This window comes from Schistocerca gregaria, chromosome 6 (assembly GCF_023897955.1).
Source record: "Schistocerca gregaria isolate iqSchGreg1 chromosome 6, iqSchGreg1.2, whole genome shotgun sequence".
NCBI classification, from domain to species: Eukaryota; Metazoa; Arthropoda; class Insecta; order Orthoptera; family Acrididae; genus Schistocerca; species Schistocerca gregaria.
The window spans coordinates 99,658,724-99,683,583 of record NC_064925.1 but is presented as its reverse complement, the minus strand read 5'-3'; the positions used below and the strand labels follow the sequence as shown (position 1 = coordinate 99,683,583).

Sequence of the window (24,860 nt, the reverse complement as noted above, 5' to 3'; positions counted from 1 at the left end):
TGAAGTCCCCACCAACTATAACCATATGAGTGGGGTATTTATTTATTACGAGACTCAAATTTTCTCTGAACTGTTCAGCAACTATATCATCAGAGTCTGGGGGTCGGTAGAAGCAGCCATTTCAGACGGCTAGCTCACGTTTTACATTAGCTTTCACCTTTTGTTTTCGCAACTGACGAAATTTCTTTGAGGTGGTGGTGCCAATGAAAAATCCGCGCTGTTATCTTCCAGTGCAGATTGTTTATGATCTTGCAGCAACGAAAACTGTATGGTCCACTTTAATACTTCATTTATATACAATTCATTTACTCCAATTGAAAACCTTTGAAACGTCCCCTTAGGAAAATTATACATTATTGTGCTTAAACTGACACACAATATCTTTAGCGCAACGCAGTCTGACTTCCAAAAATCCCTACGAAAGAATGGCCCTGACTAGCATTAACCTATACGTTTCACAAATCACTTACCTCACAAAAATCTTCGTTACTCAAGCTACTGCAATAGAGCGAGCGCCACTACTGCCAGCTAAATAAAAGATTCAAACTACTGAAGGCGCTATCTACTGATAGGCATAGTTAGCAAATGAAAGATTTTCATACAGAACAAACAATGTATTTACCTTAATAGTCATAGTATATATATCAGTTCGTGACACCAATTCTTACAAATTTCAAAACTCCGCCATCTCTCTCCCCACGTCCACCACTGCTGGCGGCTCACCTCCAACTGCACAACGCTACGCGCTGTTAGCATCCAGCTGCCCCTGCCCAACACTACAATGGCAGACAACAATGCAAACCAGCCACAGACTGCACACGGCACAGCCAGTGATTTTTCATACAGAGCGCTATGTGGCGTTACCTATAAGAAAACCTAAACAGCCTACTTACATAGCCCCCATGCTCCCCACAAAAAAATTTACAAATTGTTTTGGGCAGTGGCAAACACAGATTTGAAAAATTTTTTCATAATTACAATGACAAAGAAATGAAATGCACACACTTATCGATACAATGTTGGTCAAAAGCTAAAATTTTCTCACAGTCCATAAAGACAGTCCTGATCATTCATCAAAGTAAAATTGCAGTGTTTTTCTCAAAGACTGCACAATAAAAGAAAATGCACTCGGAAGTAGTGGATTTCCATGCAGTCTTGAAGAAGTAGTGTTGTCCTTCCAACGAAAGACATGCAGACAGGTAATGGGCCACAACAGAGTCAGTCGACATTGAAGACTATCGGTAGGTAGGTCACCACAGAGCAGACCCACTGTAGTCCTGGTAGAGATTACGGTATTGGTGGGCCACCAGAGGTGCAGACCCATTGCAGTCCTTGTAGAAATAATGGTATTGGTGAGTCATCAAAGGTGTAGACCCACTGCAGTCCTTGTAGAGATGGCCAGCAGCCATCTGTTTGACTGTGCAGGTGCACAATCACCATTGAAGAGAATTGCGGATAATATAGCAAGTCCATAACCACCACTTGTGCACTCACAAAAATTGTTTTTGAAATGTCCTTAGAACCAGCAATGCTGTTATCCAGTCCCTTACTGAATTATTAACACACGTGCAAACACTATCAGTTCCTACTTCTCACATATTGTGCAGATACTACGACCAACAGAAGTTTGTGCAGTGAAATGAATGCTTACATGTTACTTAATTAGATGAACTGGTGTCAATTACTATTTTATAACATAAGAATCCCCCCCCATGAACCATGGACCTTGCCGTTGGTGGGGAGGCTTGCATGCCTCAGCGATACAGATGGCCGTACCGTAGGTGCAACCACAACGGAGGGGTATCTGTTGAGAGGCCAGACAAACGTGTGGTTCCTGAAGAGGGGCAGCAGCCTTTTCAGTAGTTGCAGGGGCAACAGTCTGGATGATTGACTGATCTGGCCTTGCAACATTAACCAAAACGGCCTTGCTGTGCTGGTACTGCGAACGGCTGAAAGCAAGGGGAAACTACAGCCCTAATTTTTCCCGAGGACATGCAGCTTTACTGTATGATTAAATGATGATGGCATCCTCTTGGGTAAAATATTCCGGAGGTAAAATAGTCCCCCATTCGGATCTCCGGGCGGGGACTACTCAGGAGGATGTCGTTATCAGGAGAAAGAAAACTGGCGTTCTACGGATCGGAGCGTGGAATGTCAGATCCCTTAATCGGGCAGGTAGGTTAGAAAATTTAAAAAGGGAAATTAATAGGTTAAAGTTAGATATAGTGGGAATTAGTGAAGTTCGGTGGCAGGAGGAACAAGACTTCTGGTCAGGTGATTACAGGGTTATAAACACAAAATCAAATAGGGGTAATGCAGGAGTAGGTTTAATAATGAATAGGAAAATAGGAATGCGGGTAAGCTACTACAAACACCATAATGAACGCATTATTGTGGCCAAGATAGATACGAAGCCCACACCTACTACAGTAGTACAAGTTTATATGCCAACTAGCTCTGCAGATGACGAAGAAATTGAAGAAATGTACGATGAAATAAAAGAAATTATTCAGATAGTGAAGGGAGACGAAAATTTAATAGTAATGGGTGACTGGAATTCGAGTGTAGGAAAAGGGAGAGAAGGAAACATAGTAGGTGAATATGGATTGGGGCTAAGAAATGAAAGAGGAAGCCGCCTAGTAGAATTTTGTACAGAGCACAACTTAGTCATAGGTAACACTTGGTTTAAGAATCATGAAAGAAGGTTGTATACGTGGAAGAACCCTGGAGATACTAAAAGGTATCAGATAGATTATATAATGGTAAGACAGAGATTTAGAAACCAGGTTTTAAATTGTAAGACATTTCCAGGGGCAGATGTGGACTCTGACCACAATCTATTGGTTATGACCTGTAGATTAAAACTGAAGAAACTGCAAAAATGTGGGAAATTAAGGAGATGGGACCTGGATAAACTGAAAGAACCAGAGGTTGTACAGAGTTTCAGGGAGAGCATAAGGGAACAATTGACAGGAATACGGGAAAGAAATACAGTAGAAGAAGAATGGGTAGCTCTGAGGGATGAAGTAGTGAAGGCAGCAGAGGATAAAGTAGGTAAAAAGACGAGGGCTGCTAGAAATCCTTGGGTAACAGAAGAAATATTGAATTTAATTGATGAAAGGAGAAAATATAAAAATGCAGTAAATGAAGCAGGCAAAAAGGAATACAAACGTCTCAAAAATGAGATCGACAGGAAGTGCAAAATGGCTAAACAGGGATGGCTAGAGGATAAATGTAAGGATATAGAGGCTTATCTCACTAGGGGTAAGATAGATACTGCCTACAGGAAAATTAAAGAGACCTTTGGAGAGAAGAGAACGACGTGTATGAATATCAAGAGCTCAGATGGCAACCCAGTTCTAAGCAAAGAAGGGAAGGCAGAAAGGTGGAAGGAGTATATAGAAGGTTTATACAAGGGTGATGTACTTGAGGACAATATTATGGAAATGGAAGAGGATGTAGATGAAGACGAAATGGGTGATACGATATTGCGTGAAGAGTTTGACAGAGCACTGAAAGACCTGAGTCGGAACAAGGCCCCCGGAGTAGACAACATTCCATTAGAACTACTGACGGCCTTGGGAGAGCCAGTCATGACAAAACTCTACCAGCTGGTGAGCAAGATGTATGAGACAGGCGAAATACCATCAGACTTCAAGAAGAATATAATAATTCCAATCCCAAAGAAAGCAGGTGCTGACAGATGTGAAAATTACCGAACTATCAGTTTAATAAGTCACAGCTGCAAAATACTAACGCGAATTCTTTACAGACGAATGGAAAAACTGATAGATGCGGACCTCGGGGAGGATCAGTTTGGATTCTGTCGAAATGTTGGAACACGTGAGGCAATACTGACCTTACGACTTATCTTAGAAGAAAGATTAAGAAAAGGCAAACCTACGTTTCTAGCATTTGTAGACTTAGAGAAAGCTTTTGACAATGTTGACTGGAATACTCTTTTTCAAATTCTAAAGGTGGTAGGGGTAAAATACAGGGAGCGAAAGGCTATTTACAATTTGTACAGAAACCAGATGGCAGTCATAAGAGTCGAGGGGCATGAAAGGGAAGCAGTGGTTGGGAAAGGAGTGAGACAGGGTTGTAGCCTCTCCCCGATGTTATTCAATCTGTATACTGAGCAAGCAGTAAAGGAAACAAAAGAATAATTTGGAGTAAGTATTAAAATTCATGGAGACGAAGTAAAAACTTTGAGGTTCGCCGATGACATTCTAATTCTGTCACAGACGGCAAAGGACTTGGAAGAGCAGTTGAACGGAATGGACAGTGTCTTGAAAGGAGGATATAAGATGAACATTAACAAAAGCAAAACGAGGATAACGGAATGTAGTCCAATTAAATCGGGTGATGCTGAGGGAATTAGATTAGGAAATGAGACACTTAAAGTAGTAAAGGAGTTTTGCTATTTGGGGAGCAAAATAACTGATGATGGTCGAAGTAGAGAGGATATAAAATGTAGACTGGCAATGGCAAGGAAAGCGTTTCTGAAGAAGAGAAATTTGTTAACATCGAATATAGATTTAAGTGTCAGGAAGTCATTTCTGAAAATATTTGTTTGGAGTGTAGCCATGTATGGAAGTGAAACATGGACTATAACTAGTTTGGACAAGAAGAGAATAGAAGCTTTCAAAATGTGGTGCTACAGAAGAATACTGAAGATAAGGTGGATAGATCACGTAACTAATGAGGAGGTATTGAATAGGATTGGGGAGAAGAGAAGTTTGTGGCACAACTTGACTAGAAGAAGGGATCGGTTGGTAGGACATGTTTTGAGGCATCAAGGGATCACAAATTTAGCATTGGAGGGCAGTGTGGAGGGTAAAAATCGTAGAGGGAGACCGAGAGATGAGTACACTAAGCAGATTCAGAAGGATGTAGGTTGCAGTAGGTACTGGGAGATGAAGAAGCTTGCACAGGATAGAGTAGCATGGAGAGCTGCATCAAACCAGTCTCAGGACTGAAGACCACAACAACAACAACATAAGAATGCAATAACAAAGGTACAAAATACATCTTTAAAGAACATAACAATACAGATAACATTTGCAGTAGTATAGGCTTTACAAAAGAATGGAAATAGCAAATACATCAGCGTATCAAAAATTACGACATAAGTACATACATAAAAGATCAGAATAACTTTTGAAACATCAACTTCACACATGAGCATTAGAACAAAACAGAATAAATAATGTGTAAACATCTTTACGAAGTAAATAACATGTTATTAACGCAAATTATATTTTAGGATAACAGTATTCCTCATCATAGTGAATGTAGCTTAGTATTGGAAGAGAAAAAATTCTATGAAACAGCACACAGAGACAGGAAGAAAACAAATACACAAGGGTACACAAACACGTAGTGGGATAACACAAGGAAAGGACAGGGTTTGTTTTACTGCAGTATTTTGCATAGAGATCTCCCTTAGTTCATCATTATTCCCAAAAAGTCCTATCTAAACCTGCTTTCTGTATTCTGTTCACATCCTCTTTGAAAAATAGTTTTTCTCCACTGTACACTGCTTTTTTGGCCAAACCATTTTCTTATAGCTTCTCAATGCTTTTCTTCCAATTCATCATAGTTAGTTTCTTATATAGTCTACCCCCTCTTAAGCTAACTTAAACCTACTGAGCTCAGATGCTAAACTAAGGGACGAGGCAATGCAGCAGAAACAATTAATACAAACAGCAATGACAAAAAAGTGCAAGTAACCAAAGCAAGCAGCAATAAATGTAAGAGCTTATACCTAAACATGACAAACCCACAAGCAGAAAAAATAGTGCACTAAAGACAACAATGCAGATAAGGGAAAGTTATAATCACATCTGAATGACTATGTAATTAAAGTGGTGCAACACAAAAATTTATTGTAAAAAAATATTACCGTGTACTTGAAAAGAAAATTTTGTATTCAGTTACTGTGATTAATCCCTTCTTATTGTTCTTTCTATTCAAAGTGCTCCTTTTTCGAAGAATATGGATCATAAAATTATTATTTAATAGATCTGTTGGCAGAAAGTGTTCACATTAGCAAATGCATTTAATTTTATTTTATAAAATCAGTGATGCAACACAGCTGGAAAACAGATATCAAATGAAATAAGCAACTATGGACAAAGCACAAAAACATCATTCAATAGTCATGTGACATTTCATAAGTTAGTAGAATTCTCTCAACTCTCGTAGAAAGACGTTTGTTATAATCAGGTGTCAGATGTAAGTATCTTTCTCAGTAATGAGCGTGTCGTATTTGCGGTGCTTTCTACAAAGGAATGTCAATAGCGAGGATAATGACCTCTTTTTTTTCTCCACCTGTGCCTCTGACAGGCACACACTAATGGCTTTCTTTTGTCAGGTGGTTGTCGCGCAGCTGGGTGCCCACGACGCATTACATGCAGGTGGTCACTTAACTGTCTTATCGAAATATTTACGACACCAGTTTCCGCTACAGTGGCAGTCCCATATAAAAAAATTCACAGGTCAAGAATTTGCGTTACAAATATGTAGAAACAAAATCCTTTAAATAGAATAGTGTCCAAATAATTTTCGCCAGCATAGTGATACATTCACGCATATACACTCATTTCATAACTCTTAAAGTACGATTCTCGGTTTCCAACATCCTTTTTCACAAATCAGAGTCCCTAACCACTACTCATTATTTCTTACCTTATTACACACATATATATTCGTCGACACTTCTTCAATATTTCATCATAACAGATATGTAGCATAACCAAATAACTCATATAGCATCAGCTTATTGATCATAAACATACCGCAACAGCGTAATACACATCGTCATCATAACAATATCATAACACCTCAGTCAAATTCTCAAAATCGTCGTAGCTTCCTCCACTAATTTCAAAACCTAAAAAAAAAAAAATTCTCTGCTCATGTCAAGTGTCATCTGCCTCAAATGTACTTTAAAAATCATTATCTCATACCAAATATGTCATTCAAAGCTCCTATAGTATCACAATGGTTCTGAAAAAATATGAACAGTTCACAAAGTACAGACAAAATACAATTTCGTAAGTGTGAAGTTATCCAACTGTGTAATTACGTAAACATCTGTCACTGATGTAGTAAAATGAATGTTTGTGTCTCCCAGTTAAATGATCAGATAGCTGTATAATTAATGTGTTAGAGTAATACGGTACCGATGTGTAAAGTTGTATAAGCAAATACCATATTAGCTAGGGCTCCTTGTGCTTGCCAAACACATGGTACACAAAGTAAGCGTGTACCCCCCTGACGATTAATGCAATTGTATCCTCAGGTGTTGCAGATTACAGCAATGGAATGAAATGTATAACAAAAAACTTTCTTTTTAATTCTACAATATTGATAAATAAATGGTTTAAGTACCAAATTAATCACTCAAATGCGTGCCCTGTAGTGCTAAATGTGCGTTTTGCTCTAAGATAATTCTGTGGAACTGTCGTAGTTATCGTCCTCTGTAAGCAAAGTTCAGCTGAAGCCAATGTACTTACCTCGTCATAAACGAAGGTGAAATGTTTTCCGTATAGATATGGTAGTTATTACATACCTTACCGTGATCTAGAAAGTACTATAATGTAACGTATTGTTGTGCTACGATAAAGGCTGTCTCATTGTAGCTATACCACAAAAGTTACTACTAAAACATGTTTTACTTTCTAGAATAATACAGAAAAACTGTGCAGATATAAAACAGATACACCGCAAAAGCAACAATGTAAATCGTGTCACATATTAGTAGCGTCGTGATATAATCGTGTAGCTATTAGAGAAACCAAATGCTAAGTCATCTTTAATCTCACCGAATGAACTTCAAATAAAGAATGTGTTTTCAAGTAAACCAAAATGTTGCATTAAAATCTCATTAGCAGTACTGGTAAATGCTCTAAGTATGTAAGCCTTATCGTCGTTACGAAATCGTGCAACTAACAAGCAAGAATGTACATGCACAATAACAGTGTGACGTCTGTTCACTATAACAATGCACTCGTAAATACTGTTTAAATAAGTTCTCTAAGTTCTAGACTGGATAGTTAACTTCAAAACATTGTTGCATGTTGACAGATTCTTAGTGTGACAAAGTATACTAGTGACGTGATGTGAACAGCTTTATGGCAAAGACAAAGTTAAAAAGCAGATTATCTTTCAATAAATGGTTTTACATGTGAAATGTGGTGTAAACCTTTACTCTTCCTAGTGCGCAGACTGTCAACTGAAAAGCAATTATCATGTGGTTACGTCGGTAAGGAACACTGGAATTTTGCTCAAGGTTAGCTTATGTTATTTTTCTCTGAGACAGCCGACGCACGCGGCTGCCTGCGGTGCGAGTCATTGTCTGTCTCTTTGTTGGCGCGCGTCGTTATTGGGATTAGGAGACCTAACTTCTACAAATTCACCTTGCCGAGAGGGCCCTGCTCTGTTTGATTCCCGCCAGTTCTGCTGCAATTCAGGTCTGTCGTTACGATCATATCGTCTGTCATCATGTCGGTAGATTCCATAGTTTCTTTCTTGTCGGTCACGTGGTGGAGAATTTCTCTCTGAACCGTAACTGCGCGCTGGACCGTTGCGTCTAAAGTTATTCTGTCTCCCTTGATAGTAATTATTTTTGTTCCCATATTGTCTGTTTCTCTAATTGTGTCTGTGATAGTCACTACCGCGGAGAGGTGACCTTTCCCTGTAATTATTACTACTCTGCCAACGGTTGTCATACGGGTGGTGTCTGTTTTGGTCACGATTTGTATTGTGAGAATAGTCTTGTCGTGTCCAGTTATCATTTCTTTCATCGCGGAATTGCGACGGATGTGACCTGTAATTGTTGTGTTCCTGTTTTCGCGTTCCGCGATTGTCAGTGTCAATTTCTAATTCTTGTAAGAGTCCCTGAAAAGCTTCAATGTCATCTTTGCAACGGCCGCCAAAATCATATGTCGTAAATGTTCAGGCAATTTCATTAAGAAAATGTGGATGAGTTCTGTGGGGCTGTATGGGTTTGAAACATACTGATTCTTAAGCAACATGTCTTCAAAATATTTCACAAGACTGGAAAATTCAGATTGTTCGAAATGTTTCATCATTATGATGCCATGTTTTACTCGGTCTTGTGTAACTTGAGACCAATATGCTGACAGGAAGGCATGATAAAATTCTCCTTCACTATGACAATCGTGAATGACCGATCGCATTCTTACAGCTGGTTCATTCTCCAAGTAGCCACACATAAATTCTAATCTGTGCGCTAATGACCAGTTGGGAGGAAAACAATGAGAGAATTGATGGAGCCACGCTTGTGGATGAATGTCGTTGCCAGAATTCTTAAATGATTTGAATTTACGTGCAGTAATGAACAGCTTATAGTCAAAATCATCGTGTCGGCGGGTCGCATATCGGTCATTGTTACGTCGTTTCGGCGGTTCCATCTCAAAATTCGGTGTACTTTGCCAATTTCTTTCATAATCTCCAAAGTGCCCTGTGTTGTTATTTTGTGGCAGTTCCGTATTCTTATCTCCCTCTTCCCGTATTGGAGTGCGAGTGTCCTCTGAAATACGTAATTCTTGTATTACCTGTGTCAGCTGATCTTGTACTTCCCGGATTTCTCTTTGGTGTTGCGTATTAATTTGATTCTGATTTTGTTTGAATTTCCTAATTTGTTCGAACTCTTCTGTGTCATTAAAGACTACCGGTTTTGTGTCATTCAGATTATCATCTACCTTCGTAGATAAATTAGTGAACTGATCCGAAAGTTCGGCTACTTTCTCCGATAGTGAACACATTTCCTCAGTGTGTTTTTCTGAACCAAGTTTCAGAGGATTCATTTGTGTTGAAATCGAATCTACTGTGTCCTTTAAGTTTTCCTGAGTTCTTGCAAGTTGCGTAACCGAATCGGTGGATGCAACTGAGTCCATTTTAGCTTGCAAGGTGTCGTGATTTTCACGAACAACAGTTTGCAATTCTTTTATGGCTGCTTCGTGATTCTGTAATGAGTTTTCATGCCGCGAAAAAATAGGTTGAAAATGCTCACAAATTTGTGTTTTTACGTCATTACAGATTTTTTGACATTTCGATTCAATGTTATGTAACTCAGTAGTTAAATCGTCACGTGTTTGTTCAAGTGTGGTGTCTAACTTCCGAAGATTATGTTCCATTGTGTCCAACTGTTGCTGTGTTTGTCTCTGATTTTGTTCTATTGTGTCTAACTTTTGAAGATTATGTTCCATTGTGTCCAACTGTTGCTGTGTTTGTCTCTGATTTTGTTCCATTGTGTCTAACTTTTGAAGATTTTGTTCCATTGTGTCTAACTTTTGAAGATTTTGTCCCATTTGTTTCTGATTTTGTTCAAGCGTTGTGTCTAACTTTTGTAGCCTTTGTCCCATTTGTTGCATTAACTGTAATAACAGTGCACTGGTGTCTGAAACATGTTCCTCAGTGCTTTTCGGCAGTGCATTTGAACCAGCAATATTCGCATTTTGAAAAGCGGAAAATGTGTCTTGATTTATTTGAGAAAACGGTGAGGACGCAAAATCTGAATCTACAGTATTTGCAAGATTGTGCCCTGTCATTTCGGAATCCTGAGGCGAGCTGTTGCCGACCGATCGATCGATAGTGCTTCCCTGTTCACTAATTGTTTCACTGCCTACGCCATTATTTGCAACCCGCTCCATTTCCCTATGCGCTATTACCAAATTACTACTTTGAACGTTAGTGAATTCATTACATGGTGACGCTAACACACTGCTTTCGTCTTCACTGTCATTTCTCAGTTTACTTTGGAGCCTAGTGTTACGTTTTTCACACGCCATTATTGTCACAATTTTTCACACGACAACACAGAAAAACACAATTTGAAGAACAAAAATAAGAGAACACATTAACATAGCACTGAAAATAATATCTAGTTAATTGCAAGCGTAGCTGCGAAATACTTGGTGCAAATCTACATGCATGCCACAACTGTTTTACTGTACAACAATGAAAGGCTACAACTACAAAGGAGATTCTCTCTACAATTACGCGCTAGCAATAAACAAAATCTACACTAATTACACAAACTACAAGGAAAATATCAGAAGATTCCAGTGAGGTATCCTTGGTTAAGGGTCGACAAATGAAACGTCCCCTTAGGAAAATTATACATTATTGTGCTTAAACTGACACACAATATCTTTAGCGCAACGCAATCTGACTTCCAAAAATCCCTACGAAAGAATGGCCCTGACTAGCATTAACTTATACGTTTCACAAATCACTTACCTCACAAAAATCTTCGTTACTCAAGCTACTGCAATAGAGCGAGCGCCACTACTGCCAGCTAAATAAAAGATTCAAACTACTGAAGGCGCTATCTACTGATAGGCATAGTTAGCAAATGAAATATTTTCATACAGAACAAACAATGTATTTACCTTAATAGTCATAGTATATATATCAGTTCGTGACACCAATTCTTACAAATTTCAAAACTCCGCCATCTCTCTCCCCACGTCCACCACTGCTGGCGGCGCACCTCCAACTGCGCAACGCTACGCGCTGTTAGCATCCAGCTGCCCCTGCCCAACACTACAATGGCAGACAACAATGCAAACCAGCCACAGACTGCACACGGCACAGCCAGTGATTTTTCATATAGAGCGCTATGTGGCGTTACCTATAAGAAAACCTAAACAGCCTACTTACACCTTAAACAAGATAACACAAAAGACATTTACTCATGTTGTGAACATTTATTAGTTTCTTAATGGTATTTCTTCATGGTGCAGAATTGATTAAAATATGTAAATAAAAAAGGAAATGATGTGTATAAAACCATAAGCGAGAATATATAACTTCCAATTTTTAGAAAGAACGATACTGCAAAACTTTTAGAGCAGTAGAAGGAAAAACAGAGACAATCGAGACAACTTTAATGACTGATGAACTCAGGCAAGATGAATATGTTTGTAAGACGTTGTTTATATCAAAGCAACAGGAGAACGAAAGCCATTTTGTCAGAGTAATTTAGAAAATCTATTAAGAATCTAGTACACTAATACAGGACCTAAAAATAAATATGTACTGAAGCTTCTTCAGATGACTTCTGTATAATAATATTGATGTTATTACGTTTATTTGAATATGATACTTTAATTGCAAAACTTAATGAAATACTGTATAATTCGATTATCTGAGTAAACTATTTCACTTGACGATTAAAATTCTTCTGAGTGTTGTAACATGTCAATGTATGAAATACTTTAATTATAAATTGTAAAAAAAAACATTTCAAGTGTATTACAATGACCATCATCAGGTCAAGACTGCTATGGTGGGGGAAAGGGGTCTCTGTTTATGGCGGGCGATCGGTATCAATACGTCAGCCAGTGTTACCCTGGTTGTAACAATGTCAAAACGTTAGTTTTACAATTTATAATTAAAGGTTTTTATACAATGACATCGAACAACACCTAGAAGAATTCTAATCATCATGACACTGGCTGCAGAAGCTACACAATTATGGATTCCACTTGAGTTTCTCTTGCTTTGATATAGAAACCTCATTGCAGTACAAATTCAGCAGTCCTACTATTTTCAGCAATTTCACATAATCCCTCAATATATATTTTTTCTATCTGTGACTGAATTGTTGGGCAATGAAACAATTACAACTTACTAGTTATACATACAGAAAAAATTACAAATCCGTAGAAACCAAGAAGATTAAGAAAATCAAGCTATGAGAGTTTTGATAATCATACATTATGTGAAACTAAGATTGTGAAAAGTTTTTTGTAGCTGATAGTGAGTATGTTTGTGTTGAAAATGTCGTTAATATGACCAGATAAATAATTATAGGTGTACTGCACAAGTCTATAACACATTATTTGAGTTACGTATTTTATTTGTGAAAACAGAACTGTTTTTTTAAATCAAATACTAAATTTGAGACAATTCAAATATAGAGGTAAGGATGGTATATTAATTCATTTTAATCCATGTGCTTATTTTTACCCATGTTAACCAAAATAAAAGTTAGTACACTAGTATACTCTGGTAAAATTTGTAGGGCGTCTTTTTGAACATAACTTCTCTATTACCCTAACTTCTCTATTATTATTTCCACAATATTTATTTGTTTGCAGAAGTACATGTTTTTACAACCTACTGTGGCAAGTAGAACATGATTTCTAGTTATATTTTATATCCACACATATTTATAACAACATTTGTTAACAGTTTATGTAAAATGTATCTCGTTTTATACTCCTTATAATACTGAATATTTCAAACAAATTCATTTCAGTGTTGAGACTATCAAAACTTCTCATATAAATCACTTCAGGTTACAATATTATCCCTTTGGGCCATTATAACTGATGAGTAATATGAATGCCTAGCGCAACAGATCTTTTCTAATACTAAAACTCACATGTCTTTGTTGACAGGAAATTTTATACCGTCCAATGACCGTATTCAGCTGGACCAGGTGGATGACTAGAGAAGGTCGGATGTTGACAAAATTCAAAACTGTTGTCAGACACATAACTGACCGTGTATTCGCCTTAGGCAGGAAAAGACCTGATAGTTCAAAGGCCAGTGAAAGAACGCTCTTGGCTTGGATTCTTAAAGAAAAGAATTCAGGAACTATATTTACTGACAAGGAACTTCATGATGAAGTGAGTATCCTCACTCCAGAGATGTAAGTAAATTTTCCATACTTGTTACATGTCTTACAAGAGTGACTCGTTTGTGGTGTTCTTATGCATTATATGTCCAACAGGGAACAGAACTAGATATCAGAAACTATCTTTGGTAGGCTTGTAAGCAATGAATTTTTGAAAAGTTAAGGCACCATTCTTTTTATCGGGTATCAGTTGTGCTGTTTAGCTTGCTTCTAAGTTGCTACAGTCCAATCTCTTGTGATCCACCGACAAGTGAAGCATCCCATAGGGTCAAGAAAATTAATTTGAAGGAAATGATAGCGCCATATAAACGGAAATATCTTTCTCAAAGGCCCAAGTATGAAAATCGGTGCACCACACCTTACACTAAGATATATTAATGACAGAAGGCATAATCTATCTATAGCGGAAACAAGCGGTCTCGACAACAATCAAATTGATTATCGCAGCTCAGTAACACTTGAATTACCCACTACGAATAACCAGTGAACATTTAACGAATATACAGAGGATTATAATTGTGAAATATAACCTTGGCGTGGGTTGGTGGGCATGATAACAGCATAATTATGAGAATAATTCGTGGATATGACAATGAATGCAAAAGCGATTGTTTGGTTACAGAAAGACTACGGAAAAAGGGCACAAACACCAATAAATCGCCAAAGTGCACAATGAAAGCAATTATCTGGCTGCGAAGAGTTAAAACTATGCAGCTGGCTCATGTAGAAAATTAACTCACATCGTGTCCCTACCACATCAGTGCTTGCAACACTGACCGATTACTGGCATATTTTTGCCAGCATAAATGTGGAAGCCAACAGAAGTAGCGACCTTGGTTATGAGTTCACCTTGCCCTCTATACTCAGTATTAAAGTGGAAACATCCTTCTATATGACAGCCAGGCTCGCCTCATAAGTTATCTTTTCTATTGTTGGCCTGTAAATCTTCATTGCATGAACACCTAGAAGCAAGCGTTCTCTGTCTTTACCCTTTGGAACCTGGTAGTCTCTGTCAGAGCCGGAATGGCACTGACCAGTAGTTGCAGGCAATGCGAGTTCCATGCAGTAAGAAATTTGTAATACAGTTGCACAAACTCCTATGCTTGCTGTTTTCTTTATTACAAACCGATTGTGCTGTGGCCTGGGGATGAAGGCAGGGAAATTCTCTAACTCTATGATATGATTATGAAGCGAATCTATCGAAAGTCTTGCATGTAGGCACACTCGAGAAAATGTGTGCCCTAGAGAAAATAACACTACGAGCCAATAGGAATACTTTCTTCTGAAATTTAAACCAAAACTATCGATTGTGGTGTGGCTGCTGATGCAACAGCGTTTCTTATGTTGCCCTCTGGAAGGCTACACCTGGCTAAGATTTTTATCTTTCTAAGAAGATTCTTCGGACAGTTTTATTTTTTGCCACACAGCTGCTCCTGTTCGTTCTTTAGAGTGCGAGAATTGTACAAAGTGTATGCTGTTTTGGCTACCTGCACTGAAATGCAGCTCAGATCTCTTATAAGTTCATGGTGATGACTGTTTCTTTAAGAAAACACCTTTCTCTTCCCAACCAACTCCAAGGCTTTCAAGTCTGCAGTCCTTCACTGTAGTAAAAGAAGGGAAAAGGAGAATTAACTGACTGGTCAGGTACTCGTGGTACTGTTTTTTGTCTACAGTACCGTAGCAGAGTATATAATATCCTGAAATGTGTTGTGTCAGTTTTAGAGAAAACCTGTCATGTAACATTGTGAGGCTCTACAATTTTTGTTGATTATGAGACAACGACACTTGACTGTGTCATTTGCAGCTAATTAAACAAAAAAACTGACTAAATATGCTAGCTGTTTGAACGTCAACTGATAACATTACAATAGATTTGACGCATAAAATTTCTTTTTCGACCACAGCTTTTGAATTTCAGATATCCTCTACAAAATAATATCAGAAAAATCAGTAGAGCAGGAAACAGTAAACATATTAATATAAATCTTTTTAGGTTACTTCTTAGGATTTATTTATTATTGCTATGGCGAAAGAGAACATTGGCACGCAGACTACGATGGTAGTGCATAAAATGTACGCCGGCCGATGTGGCCGAACGGTTCTACGCGCTTCAGTCTGGAACCCCGCGACCGACGGTCGCAAGTTCGAATCCTGCCTCGGGCATGGATGTGTGTGATGTCCTAATGTTAGTTAGGTTTAAGCACTTCTAAGTTCTAGGGGACTGGTGACCTCAGATGTTAAGTACCATAGTGCTCAGAGCCATTTGAACCCCATTTACGTTCGATGATGAGGTGCTGTTCCAGAAAATGGAGAGCCTCGGCAGTTCTGTTCGTGTCTAAGGGAGAATTTAAAGTAGACTGGGGCTGCAGTGACAATTTGGATTGAGGAGGCTGGCGTGTCAGGGTAATCAGTGCAATTGTATGCACCACTGTGCGTAGATGGTTTAGCAGTTAACGGACCAGCGTAGTAAGCAGGAAACCTGGGTTCGATTCCCGACCTTGGTACAAATTTTCGCTCTCTGTTTCAGACTATAAGTATAAAATCATATCTGTATGAGACCAGTAAAGTCTCTGAAATTCTCACTTTTCAAATGGTTATATTTTCTGAAAAACTGAATGCTTTGTTGAAGAGAAAGAGCTTCACAAATGAGCAGGTCAATAACGCGTTGGTTCACCTCTCGCTCTTATGCAAGCAGTTATTCGGCTTGGCACTCATTGACAAAGGTTGCTACGAGGGGCGTTTGAAAAGCCCGTGCAAAGTCCGAGAGATGGAACCACCGGCGCGTATCGAGGTCATGTTTGGTTAGTAGCATCTTTGGAAAAAACGCACACCAATTTTCAGCCATAGTCGTCTATTTCTTTATGTTTGGCATTCGCGTGACTCAAGGAAGTCGAGTAATTGACGAAAAAGCATTTCATGTGGTGATTAAACATTATGAAAGGCAAAACGCCTCGGGACCCTAAAGAGAAGCTTGAGAAACATTACGGTGACTCTGCACCTTCGATTAGAATAGTTTCTAACTGGTTTTAAAAGTTTCGGAGTGGCCATATGGACACAAGTGATGCTGAACGTTCTGGACGCCCTGTGGAAGTTACGATTCCAGAAATCATTGATAAAATCCGTGATATGGTGATGGATATCAGAAGAGTTAAGGTGCATGAGATTGCTAGTGCTGTGGGCATTTCGAATCAAAGGGTACATAATATTTTGCATAAACATTTGGGCATGAGAAAGCTATCCGCAAGATGGGTTCCGCGATTGCTCACACTTGACCAAAAACGGAATCGTGAGAAGTGTTGCAAGGATGGTTTGCAGCTGTTGAGGAAGAATCCGCAAGACCGTTCCGTCACTGTGGATGAAATATGGATACATTACTATACTCCTGAGACCAAACAACAATCTAAACAATGGGTTACCAAGGGAGAATCTTCACCAAAAAGTCGAAGACCTTCGGCCGCAAAGGTTATGGCGACTGTCTTTTGGGATTCACAAGGGATAATCCTCATCGACTATCTGGAAAAGGGTAAAACTATGCAAATTAATCATCGTTACTGGACCGTTTGAAAACCGGGCTGCCAGAAAAACGCTGGTGATTGGACTCCGAAAAAGTCCTTTTCCATCACGACAATGCACCAGCACACACCTCAGCAGTTTTGGTAATAAAATTAATGGCAATAGGATTCCAACTCTTTTCACATCCCCCCTATTCTCCAGACTTGACTCTCTCGAACTACTATTATTGTTCCCAAATTTGAAGAAATGGCTAGCGAGACAAAGATTTCATTCAAACAAGGAGGTGATTGCAGCAACTAATAGCTATTTTGCAGACTTGGACAATTCGTATGATTCGGAAGGGATCAACCAATTACGACAGCGTTAAACGAAGTGTATAAGTCTAAAAGGAGACTATGTCGAAAAGTAATAAAGGTTTACCCCAAACACGTAAGTAGTTTTTGTTTTTGCACGGACTTTTCAAACGTCCCTCATAGATGCCCTCCTCAGGGAATGGAGGCAAATTATGATGTCCTGGGTCAATTGGTGACATGTGCGTGTATTATTTACGCGTCTGTTTGGGCGGTGTAGCTACTGTCCAACTGAGTGCACGGAATGAAATTCGGCTAGAATTTACGCCCTGCTATCACCATGTCCATTGTTTACTATCGTTGCCAGCTGCGCGGTGAAATTGCGCTGCAGCAGCACACCTTCATCTATCGGCTGCCAAAATTTACAATTTTGCATTTGCCCTCGATACCTGTATGAATACCAATTTGTATAACTCCCTCGTGGTGACTCCTTTTTTGGCTTAGAATTGTCTGACAAACGGTACAAAGGCAGGTGAAATTTAGCAGGGATTACAGAGCTCGAAGCCTATAAACTCAAAAGGGTCGGTATTGCAGGGTTTGCATAGCCCATACGTCAATAACAACAGTGATAAAAATGCACAAATTGCGCTCCAGGAATGATCTACATTCAGTAAGCAGATTTCAGCATAATTAAATAGATCTTTCTACAAAGAAGCAGAAAATGTTTAAGGGATCAGCTGGCGATTAAAAAAAAATACTGCGTTTACTCCTTTCATTCGAGGACGTGGAATCCTTCCGCTGTTATTGTAACTATTTTATGGGTCTCATTGTGAGGTAAAGAGGAGCAAAAGAAGACTACTTTGTTTAACAAATTTTCCTCCTCACACAGTCACTGTCACACTCTACAGCACGAAATTAAGCACACCCTGGTCCTCGATCTAATATAAGCAAATGAGTTGAGAAACCTTGTATGTGTTATATGAAGTAGAAGAGTATCAGCCGGTGTGTAACTCTGCACTGCAACATGTGTGACGGTGTGAATTCTCACAGCTTTTTCCCCTCTCAGGCAGCGACAATGGCGACGGTTGGCGTCGAGACCGTTACTAGCACGATGGGCTACGCACTGTCTCTGCTCGGGCTCCACCCAGAGTGGCAAGAGATGGCGCAGCGCGAACTGGACGAGTGTTTCGGAACTGGGGACGACTACTTACGACCTGTCACCACTGCAGACCTTTCCCAGCTTAAAGTCATCGACGCCATTCTAAAGGTACTCGCGGATTCAGTTAATTTTAATGATTCTTTCCTTGCGAAAATTTTAATAGTAAATTTCAAGGGCAGTTTTCTGCTAACTGTGGAGACAGTATTTTATTGTTGGTTTTACCGCATGTCAACCATACAAAATTAAGCAGTTTCAGCAATTATGGTCGTGAAATATTACTTGTTCTTATCTCATCACACATTAAGTACCTTAAATAAATTAAATGTTTTTCAATTTTTTTCAGTTTTATATATATATTGTGTTTCATACTAGAATGTTGTGTTCCCAGTTTGGCACAGCTTTGCCACAGGAAACACGAAAGCGGTCGAAGACGTCCGTCTTCTGGTCGGCTCCTGATCGTTGTCAGAAGGAGGCTAGTTTGTGATTACGCAAAGTCTTCTGTTATTTGGAAAAGAACAACCCGGATTCCTTTACGTAATCAGTATGAAATTTATAATCACCTAAGGGACCTTTAACAATGAACAATGAAAAAATTGCATTTGCAAATTAAATCATCAATAATGGGGCAGCTATGAGTTGTATAGAAGACAAGGAGCGGGCTTGTCTACGACCAGGTCGCCGCAGTATTCTCTGCTGTAGTAAAGGCTGTTTGACATTTATAAAAATGATATGAAATTGAGGTAAAAAAAATAAAGGAAAAGAAAAGATTAAGAAATCTGGTAAACACTAAATGTATTCAGATAATTCTCACAAGCAATTAAGGCTTATTTATAGACAGTATAGCTTACTTAAGTAATTTTCTGACTGTATGGTGCGATCAGATTTCAGCCTGTCCTGTGCTAGCTTATTGGTTCACATTTTTGTCACAAATTACAGTCGTTAATTTTCTCCTTCCTTCGAGACAATTCTTGCACCGTTCAACACCTTCATAACCATAACTTGCCGATTTACAGTATCGAACATAAATTACTTGAATTTTACTGATTAATAACTGTTGTCTGCACGCTGGCAAGGCCGCTGACTTTTATGGCTTAAGGACTACTTTCTTTACGCTTTCACATTACAAGCAGAAGTACTATAAAATCTGAAGATCTACAAAGGTTGTTTTTACATATAGATCGAAGCGGAGCGCTCAGTTCAGGTTCTGTTAAAATGTTTCTTTGACTGCGCAATGCATGTATTAGTGTTCGCGCTAGATTCGCATCTTTACAGTTACGAAAATTATGTAAAACAAATGTCTTTCAAAGAATAGGTCTCATCTCATAAGTTGATCATTTAATACACAGCTAAGTGAATGCCTTGCCAAGAGTACTCACAGCTTTCATACGACGGAAGCCAATAATATTACAGGATGTAATGATATGTGAGCAATTATTAAATGCTCTGTCGTTTAATGAAATTGCAATTTCAAAAAGAGTGCAAATAACTGTATATAACAATTTCGTACGCTGTAGTACAGAAATACACTTGAGCGCAGAACTTAAAGACGACACTAACTTTCGCATGATGTGTCTGTAAATTGTGCAGAGAGCTCCCGTGAGGGGGAGTCTACTTAAAAGTGAGACCTTAGATGGGAAAGTTCTGGCATCATATTCACAACTCCGGCGACTTTATTAATAGAGTGATGTCACTTCAACTCAATGAGTCCGACCTATTAGTAAGCTCCGACATCGTCTCACTCTTTGCTAGAGTCCCTCGCGTGCATTCATCGTTCCCTATCAGCAAAAAGTTCCAAGCCGATATAACAACGCTATTTCATCATGCCCTATACTTAACCTACATTTTTCAACAGTGAATATTTTGAGCAAATAGGAATCTTTGCCATGGACAGTCCTCTCTCCCTTCCGGTAACAAACTTATAGATGACTCTGAGGAGATGGCACTTGTTTCGGTACAAAAACCAAAAGTGTAACTTGGACCAAACATAGAAAGAACTGCTACAGTATAGCACAGAAGGAAAAGAAATATACTATGAGAATAACAAAAGTGACACTGAAACCTTCCAGTCTCCTCTGTATCTCTTTTGTTACGCAACCTTCCCTTCTACAGGAACCTATGAAACCTTACCTTAGGATTTATATCTCTTGCTTAATAATAACAAATGAAATCTTCCCTTTGAAATTAATGCTCTTTCTCAATAATAATAAGTGCAATCTTCGCATACAAATTTAAATGCTGCGTATTAAAAGTGATTTGCTGATTATTTCGACGAAACATAGAGTGTGTCGTCGTCGTGGCCCTCAGTCATTACCTGCAATAACCCAAAACTGTTAGTTACCTTTTTTACTGTTACTGGACCTCCATTTGACTGCTACATCGAACTGTGACATGAAAACATACTTACTCTGTTTTACTATACTCTATTAGCTGCTGGTGGGCTGCCATAATAAGTGGCTGCATTTATTACCAAAGCTGTCGTTATTCTTTAATAGCAAAGCTGACATTATTCTTTAATTCATTTGACTGAAGTTACGTAATTCATAGTTAAACTTTTTCTTGACATCAATATAATTTTGCAGTTTTACGTTGATTGTTTTTGGGATGGATTATAATCAGTAATGCAATATTGCTGGCAAAAATTAATTATATTCTGGAAACGTTTCTTCAAATATTTACTGCTGGTAATGAAACGATTTTACAAACGTTCAAATGGGACTTACTTATTACAATAATCTTGCAACTAGAATTGCGCAAACATACCTTCAATAGTCCTGAGTTTCTCAAAAAAAGTAATTCAATAATATTAGTTCCTCTTATGATAATATTTAGCTGATGTCCCTGTACATCCGGATATAATCTCTTGTAAATCATAGCTGGTGGTTGGCAGGCACACCGCTTCTGTCAACCTCTCGCTTCAGACCTGCTACCGACTCGCTTCACATCTCGCTTACTACTGACTTCCTACGAATGCTAAAGTGCGGTCTCTCCCGCCAACAATGCTTTCTGGTGCAGACAAAACCTGCTACCATTACAAAATGTATCAATGCGCGGTCTCTCCCGCTCTTTTCTTAAAATGTATCTACACGCGGTCTCTCCCGCCCTTTTTTAAAATTATATCAATGTGCGGTCTCTCCCGCCAACAATACATTGGTGCAGACATTCCCTCCTACCACAATTATTTCCAAAATGACAAATATTAATTATTCCTACTTAATCTTATTAATAAAATATAAACATCTTTCATAAATTGTGGTTTGACAATAGACAATAGAAATATACACGTGTTACAACACTTTTAGTTAAATACTATGAGAGTAATTACCATTGTTAGGTAAATACATCTACACATAACAGGATTTTGTCACAGGTCGCCATTATATGAAAAAGCTGTAGTCTTGGGAACAGTCGCTAACGGAAATGTCTTTACGGTATCGTCAAAAATCGAACCGTTACCGTAATATACTCCTGCTCTTTATTTTTGTTAGTTGTCTTCCTGAAGCATACATGGGATGAATGTGGCAGTGGATCTAGGAAAACGCAACTAATGGCTTTACTGTCTTCAGTTCCTTCAACCAAATAATCAAAATATCTAATTTCACTAATAAAAATTTTGTCTTACTCCACCACGAATGGATTAAAGGCGGAGATGCGAGAGTGACACAGGAATGATAAGTTCTTAAACATTCAGTTCAAACGATTTTTTCACCACAAAAGTTATGTACATCCACGAAAAGGGAATAAAAGAATACTTATGAACATTTTACATCGTTTTGATTATTACTTCATATGAGAGTTAAATTAAGTTTATCACTGCACCAAATTGAGTAGCGATGGGGGCTGGATGGTTGATTTGGGGGAGGAGACCGAACGGCAAGGTCATCGGTCCCGTCGAATGAGGGAAGGATGGGGAAGGAAATCAGCTGTGCGGTTTCAAGGGAACCATTCCGGCATCTGCCTGAAGTGATTTGGGAAAGTCACGGAAAACCGGAATCAGGATGGCCGGAACATCATCCTTCCGAATACGAGTCCAAAGGAGGCCTGAAGTGGTATGTAAATTCCATAATCACACTTCGTTTCATGCCTCAAGAAACAGAGATAAGCATTGCTTTCCACTGCTGATACCATTATGGAGCCCACTGCCAACTTAGCATAGAGGATCTTAACTCAACCTGGAGCCAGTGGCAAACGAAGAGAAATCTACTAAATTCCATAAAGTGAATGAAAAGAAAAATAATTTGCACGTGTAGGTGCTACATACGTTTCGCAGATTTAGATCCGTCCGACAAACTATAAGAACCTGCAAATCAGTGCACTACGAACAACATGCGATTGAGCATGCCACTGTAGACACAAATAAACCCCATAACTTCCTGAATAAAATAAAACTGAAATTTAGTTCTATGCCCAAATATCCCATAAATACTGAAGGCGTAAGTGTTTGCTGCGAAACTAACGAAAGAAGGAACTCAGTTTGGCTAAGTCCACAAACCGCGAAAAATAAATTACACTACTCCGAAACGATGAGAAAGAGTTGACCATGTAACCATTTGTGTGCCCTGCAAACCAAGATCCATCCAATAATTAATAAGGAACTGCAATACGCTGTACTCAGAGCAATATATTGTGTAACACGCCATGATTCACACAAAGAAACCCCGTTTGTTTTCGAAAGAAAAATCAATTTAAATTTAGACAGGTTGGTAGAAATCACTGTCGCACTGAAGGTGGAAGCTTTTACTGAAAGTTAAATAAGGGCAAATTTAGATCCTAAGGTTGCCAATGTGACATTCAAGCTAAGTGTAACCATCTACTTCCAAATCCCGAAAACTTATGAAAAAAATGCAGTTCAGCCCCATGCTTGTCACAATTACGACCCACGAATTTATTTTACACACTGAAAGCACTTTGATTTTAGTAACTGTATGAGAGAATGAAGTTTCCTCGTACTACATCTTACGTGGCGGGCAATTCACACATACACAAAGTACATGTTCTCAAATGCACAAGAAATAATAAATTCATCTCTGAAACGTCTCCTGCAGTCAACAACATAATTTTCCCCAAATGTCCAAAATGGCACAAATAAAGATGGTTAAATGTTACACAGTAGATACTTTACAATACCTCCAGTTAGTAGAGTGTCTGGAGGACACCTGGTCAATCCTGAGCGACTTAGCAGGTGAACAGAGAGTGCCTTCCACTTTTCAGTGGGGAGTGGGTAGCCAGAGACGATCACAGTCGGTCCTGCCAGCTTAAGTATATACATGTCCAGGCAAGCGATGTACGGTAATGTTAAATAGTTCTGCCTTCCGACGGAAATTACTACTGTTGTTATTCACTCGTGTCATTCAAACAGAATAACATGGAAAGGATATATGAAAGACACAGGTACACAAATATGAAGATGAATATAGAGAATAAATCGATTCATTTGCTTCGCAGAGGCTTATTACCTTTACAGACAGTTAGAAAGCGATAACGTGGAGCAGAATGACTTACAAGAGTTGGTTCTGCTAGCGTAGTCTATTCACACCACACCTTCCAAAAAGAAAATACGTCGGAAGTAGCTTTGCCGTGGAAGAATAGTTCAAAACATTTTCGAAAAAAAATCTTATTTCTTTCTTTCACAGTGCCCTCAAAACCATAACATATTTTAGAACTGTCTGAAGTGCATCAATTAGGGCTGTGAATGTAGGAACCAAGTATTAATTCTTTTAATCATACTAAAAGTACACTGCAGTATGACTCAGAGGAAAAGAAACACTCCACGCAGCGAAACTTATAAGGAGAATTTAACATATATGCATAAAGAGACATAATTTCAAACACATTTTATATAAACGAATTACGAAAGTCTTGTCACCAAGTAAGATAAAATGAACTGAAAATTCCTAGAATAGTATCTTGACACTCAAGAAAATCATTAATCTGGTCCGGAAAATGGACTAACGAAATCAAAAGGAAACACACAAAGTACTAGATATTACTGCAACAAACTTCATTATAATACCCGTCTTAAAAATTGAAACATTTAAAGAAAAGTGTATTAAATACATGACTACATAATGACAAACAAAACTTTCATATGTATATGAAATGCAGTGAAAAAAACACATCCAAATGTGACGGGAAAAATCCATTGTCACACACAAAATTGCATAAAAGCCCTATCATGAAGGATCAAATAATTCAAATCTATGAAATGTCGAATCACGCAAGC

General features: G+C 38.6%; 1 protein-coding gene across 1 annotated transcript in view; it reads left to right on the top strand.

Annotated features, from left to right (window-relative positions):
- Window positions 1-24,860, top strand: part of LOC126278086 (cytochrome P450 4g1-like) — a 104,619-nt gene that overhangs the window by 66,863 nt on the left and 12,896 nt on the right. The window contains exons 4-5 of the mRNA XM_049977930.1: window positions 13,440-13,670; window positions 18,548-18,748. Coding sequence (XP_049833887.1) covers window positions 13,440-13,670; window positions 18,548-18,748 — 432 coding nt within the window. The remainder of the gene's footprint in view (window positions 1-13,439; window positions 13,671-18,547; window positions 18,749-24,860) is intronic.